At 49.2% G+C, this 4,530-nt stretch overlaps 1 protein-coding gene across 1 annotated transcript; it reads left to right on the forward strand.

The window, feature by feature from the left end:
• Nucleotides 1-1,918: 1,918 nt before the first annotated feature.
• Nucleotides 1,919-4,171, forward strand: LOC144162997 (mitochondrial import inner membrane translocase subunit Tim29). Its single transcript, XM_077693766.1, has 3 exons — nucleotides 1,919-2,231; nucleotides 2,301-2,402; nucleotides 3,646-4,171. Exons 1-3 carry the CDS (start codon nucleotides 2,198-2,200, stop codon nucleotides 4,026-4,028), a joined length of 519 nt encoding a protein of 172 aa, XP_077549892.1. The 5' UTR covers nucleotides 1,919-2,197; the 3' UTR covers nucleotides 4,029-4,171.
• The last annotated feature ends 359 nt before the right edge of the window (nucleotides 4,172-4,530 follow it).

Below are 4,530 nucleotides of genomic sequence, written 5' to 3' on the forward strand. Positions count from 1 at the left end.
GCTTTCCTTCACTCCTAGTCCTCGCTATTTTTGCGCTGTTTGTATGTTCGATGAAGCGAAGGATAGAGCAACTAAAGCAGCTGCCTAATTGGAGCCCATTTTACTGTCGTTCACGACCCCTTTTTAACACGAAAGTGTTTTATTCCGGGATACACAAACATTTGAATGACGTCATATCCGTCACGGAAATGACGCCAGTACACCGAAGCAAGTGACCTGTAAAAGGTGCACCCCTGCATACAGGGTCTTCTTGTGGGGAAGCAACCTTTAGAACTAAAGAGTACCTACGTTATACTTAGGGTTGTTTGTTTTCGGGTTTTATATTTTAACACGAAAGTGTTTTATGCCGGGATACACCAAGATTTCGCTGAAGTCATATCCGTCCCGGAAATGACGCCAGTACACCGTTGCCGAAGCGACCCGCCAGCAGGACGTCGCTCGTCAAGCATACCCACAATACAGCCGCCGACCCGTAAGTCATGCTCAGCTGCAGATTTCGCTGCACATTTCACTTTCGTGTTTTACCGATTCCTGTGACAGAGGAATCAACCACAATTTTTTTATCCCTTCTTTCTGCAAAATGGACGACCTGTTTAACTAAGAAATTTTGACTCTACGCACCTTATAGACATACCGCCGGCTTGCTACTATCACAGTAAGCTCTAGGTGACGCTCCTTTCCTTTCCACAGTTTTTGTCGTTCCCTGCAAAGCTTCCCACGTACGTGTGTGTAAGATTTTGACGGTGGAGTCAGCCGGGTAATCCATGGGTGATGGGACGAATTCACGTACCACAGCTCGGAAAAACCACAAGGAGCCGCCATCGGCTTGGCTAAGTTCCTTACAAGGGCACGTAATATCTCGCACATTTCCGCGCTTCTCTATGTGCAACAAACATATACCCCTTATTGCTTTCTTAATAGTAGCTTGGGGGCAGTTGGGTGTAATCTTCAAACGCACGTACACGCTTACGCCCACGAGTGCTCAGTAATATTACGCGCAGCAGGTACACGAAAAGTTGCTCCGAATATCTGTTTGAGTCACTTCTAAGCAACGTCTGCCAACTGTCCTCTCACAGTAAGTCATCCTGAAACATTTGGCCCTCGTGTATTACACAGCGGCACACAGCACGATAGAATGGTCCTTACGCCCGCAAAGAAGCACGCGAGCGCTAACAAATGGTAGAAACCTCTCTTGCGAATCGCAGAAGGCACGAGCATTCGACACAAGTTGTTGCTCGGTAGAAACTATCGTCTGCTAATACAGTGATGTTGATGAAAAAACGCCAGCAAACCTTTTTTTTTTTTTTTTCCTTAACTGGTGCAGATCAGTGCAGAGTGGTACTGAAGCTTTATTCTAGTAAAAATATGAAAATTTGCTGCACTGTTCGTACCAGTGTAGCCAGTGCAAATAAAAAAAGTAGCTCTAATGGGGCGCTTTCGAGCGGCGAACGCCTGAATTCATGGAGCCTGAATTCGACGACGCCGCTTTGGCAGGCATTGTAAATATAAAAGGCTTGCAGACGCGACGTGCAAACAAGAATTTGTTTTATTCGCACGCTACGTCTCCACAAAAATAAAATCTTATTTGCACGTTCGCATTTTCCCATGAAATTTCCCAAACATTGCAGCATGACCTGCAGCTGGCACTGGAGACAAGCATAAACACCACAGCACTAAACTTCGTATGGGCCGAATCAACCAACCGCAACAAGAAGAGTGAAGAAGTAGAGCGCCGCAGTTGGAGTTGCAATCGTTAGGGAAGTCGGTAAAGTGTCATTACAGCCAGGGGTAGCGGCAGGGCAGAATTACAAAGAAATCAGAGTTGAGGATTAACTAAATTTAAATTACTAAGATAGACTAGAAGGCATCACCATCATCATCATCATTGGGCGTGCGAATTACTGTGCGCACGTCGAGTGTAAACATGTGTGTAAACCTCCATTACCATGGTTTGTGAGGTTGGCCAACTACAAAAAACACATATTTCAGTGTTTCGCGTATTCTGTGGCCGTAGGCTGCAGTGCCATTTCATTGCTGTGTAGATCGTGATTACAAACTAAGTTTAGCGGTGAATAGTGCGCCAGTTTAATCCGTGACTTGACCAACTTGACTTCACAGGACGGCATTCATGTGATGCGATCAGCCCGCAGAGGGTTTCGACGGTTTCGACGGAAGCACGCGGCTTGGAAAGCACGACATGGCTGAAAAAATTCGGCTGGCTGCGCGCTTAGGTTTGTAACCCAGCGGGTGGTACATACATTAGAATAAGCAGGGCTAACGGGCAAATGTGGTGCTTGCAGGCGCGTACTGGAAGAGTCTGCTGGAGGATTACGGCGCTGCTGTGAAGGACATGGTGAATGATTCCAAAAGCCGGCCCGGAAAAGCAGCGCTTGCTTTAGCAGGTGAGCCGAGTTGCTGCAATCGGTTTCAGTCTGCTCTACATATTCTTGTAACAAAATCGGGTAATTTCTAATCACGGGATGGGCTCACCATCTCGACTACCTTCCACCGAAAGTAGACTGAGGAGTAGCATGTAATCCCTCTGCGTGAAAGGCAGTGGCGAGTCATCTCGCTATGCCTGTCGCGAGGAGCTTAGAGCGGACGCGATGCTTCGGCATCATCATCGCCATTGTGACCTTCTTCCCACGTGGGGAGCGGAAGGGTGGCCAAAAGTAGCAGTGGCGAAGCCATGTATGCGCCTGCATTTCATATAATCACACTATTTCCGAAGTGAACTTGTACCATAACTTGCCAGGCAGTGCGATGCGGTTTGAGGGGTGGGCTTGAGTACTGAAAACGAGGGCGTGGGGATAGAAATTGGACAATGTGGTAAATGTGCTGTGTTCTGCATGTGGCTAGGAGGAGGAACTGGTAGAACACGTTTTAGTGTGCAGACAGCTGAACTCTTGAACTCACATGACCGCAGTGGCACGACCATGCGACAAGCACTGGGTTTTGTCGCATGCCTTCTCCGAGAGCTCAGTTGACATTACTGAGTGTCAGCTGGGGACGTGGCATAGATTCAGTCATTCAGATGAGGAAGGGCGATGGCAAGCAATACAGTGAAACCTCATGAAACCGTACCTGATGGACGCAAAGAAAGTTCGTACTAACCGGCACTACGTCTTATCCGAATGCATTGGGTTAAAGGGAAACTGAGTGGAGGATTCAGCTTAACTACGTATAAAAACTAACTACGGCTTATGTGGGTACAGTTTAACGAGGTTCCACTGTACTTTCGTGTCAAGGATGCCCAAGCCATCATATACGACCAAAAGCGTCCCCCGTTACAAAGCGGCAACCACCAAACCATCGTTGTCATCATCATCCATAGTAGGGAGCAGTTTGAGGGGAAGACGCACAATCACCACAGTCGGACAAAGTCTTACTTCAACCAGTTGTTTATACTCTGTGTGAAACTGAATTCATTTTCAATGCCTCAGCATAGCACCCTGCTTACTCAAAACTGTCATACCATACCCGTGATGCCAGTAGTTTCTGCGTATCTTCCTGTCAGATGTGAACAAGTGACTATTGGCTGTGATTGGCTTTTGCAACAGACCTGTCGTTTTGACGTCTTAAGCCACCTTTGGTACCTGCCGACAGCCCCCCAAGTGTGGTGTCCCAAGCGAGAACTGTGTGCAGGCACAGGCACGGTGTGCGTGCTGGCGGCTACCAACCCAGGCCCCAGCTCGTTCCTGGAAGCGCTCAGGGCCAGCGCCAACGAGCTGCTGCTCCTGAGTGACGCCACGCGCAACCCCGAGTCCGAGGCGCACGTGCGGCGGCTCGAGGCAAGCCGCTGCCACGGGGCCCTGCGCTCCTGGGACCTGCTGCTGGCCACCGTCATCTGGGAGGCCGACCACGGTGACAGCTGTGACCTGTACGCCGCACGCTGTTCCTTCCTGCGGCCGCGGCCGCTGCTTGAGCCGGCCCGGCTGGTCGACGTGGGCCTCCTCGGAACCTGGCTCAACCTCACGGCCAAGATGCGCGACTGCGACGTTAACCACAGTGAATGGCAAAGCCAGTGACATCTATCTGTGCTGACGTGCTGGGGAACTTTCCCTGGTAGGGACGTGCCTGAAAGTGGAAGGGTAGTTTCGTTTGGACATGTCGGGTATCGGTGTAGGCATGCATCGTCTCTGGCTGTGGACCGTGTCTGGTGGTAGTTATACGATATTAAATGGCTGCAGAAGCAAAAGATGTGTCACTGGCCTTCCTAAAATAGGTAGGTGGCACCCAGAAGTTCTTATGCCGGTCCCAGGGTATGGTGCTTATAAGCAGCCCACAATAGTTTATTCGCTGTAGCGTGGAGCCAGATTGTTAAAGGAGTACTGACACGAAATTTTTGTGTTACTTTTTTTTTTTTGCTGCCATGCGTGCCTACGAGCCCACTAATCATAGAATGACACATTAGACGATCGAGCGCAGTGTAAACATTCATTTACAGCATCGTTTATTCGTGTCAGTTTTGATTTTCAACAAAACGAATGCCGAGCGGCCGCTATGACAGGAGGTATCACAAGATCTCAC

This window comes from Haemaphysalis longicornis, unplaced genomic scaffold (assembly GCF_048455015.1).
Source record: "Haemaphysalis longicornis isolate Haplotype H1 unplaced genomic scaffold, Haemaphysalis longicornis Haplotype H1 scaffold_12, whole genome shotgun sequence".
NCBI lineage: Eukaryota > Metazoa > Arthropoda > Arachnida > Ixodida > Ixodidae > Haemaphysalis > Haemaphysalis longicornis.

What these genes read in the sequence shown, in the direction of transcription:
- LOC144162997 (XM_077693766.1), top strand. Translation starts at nt 2,198, where the DNA reads ATGGCTGAAAAAATTCGGCTGGCTGCGCGCTTAG. An exon ending in TCGGCTGGCTGCGCGCTTAG is followed by an intron (nt 2,232 to 2,300) that starts GTTTGTAACCCA and finishes TGGTGCTTGCAG; the next exon opens with GCGCGTACTGGAAGAGTCTG. An exon ending in AGCAGCGCTTGCTTTAGCAG is followed by an intron (nt 2,403 to 3,645) that starts GTGAGCCGAGTT and finishes AACTGTGTGCAG; the next exon opens with GCACAGGCACGGTGTGCGTG.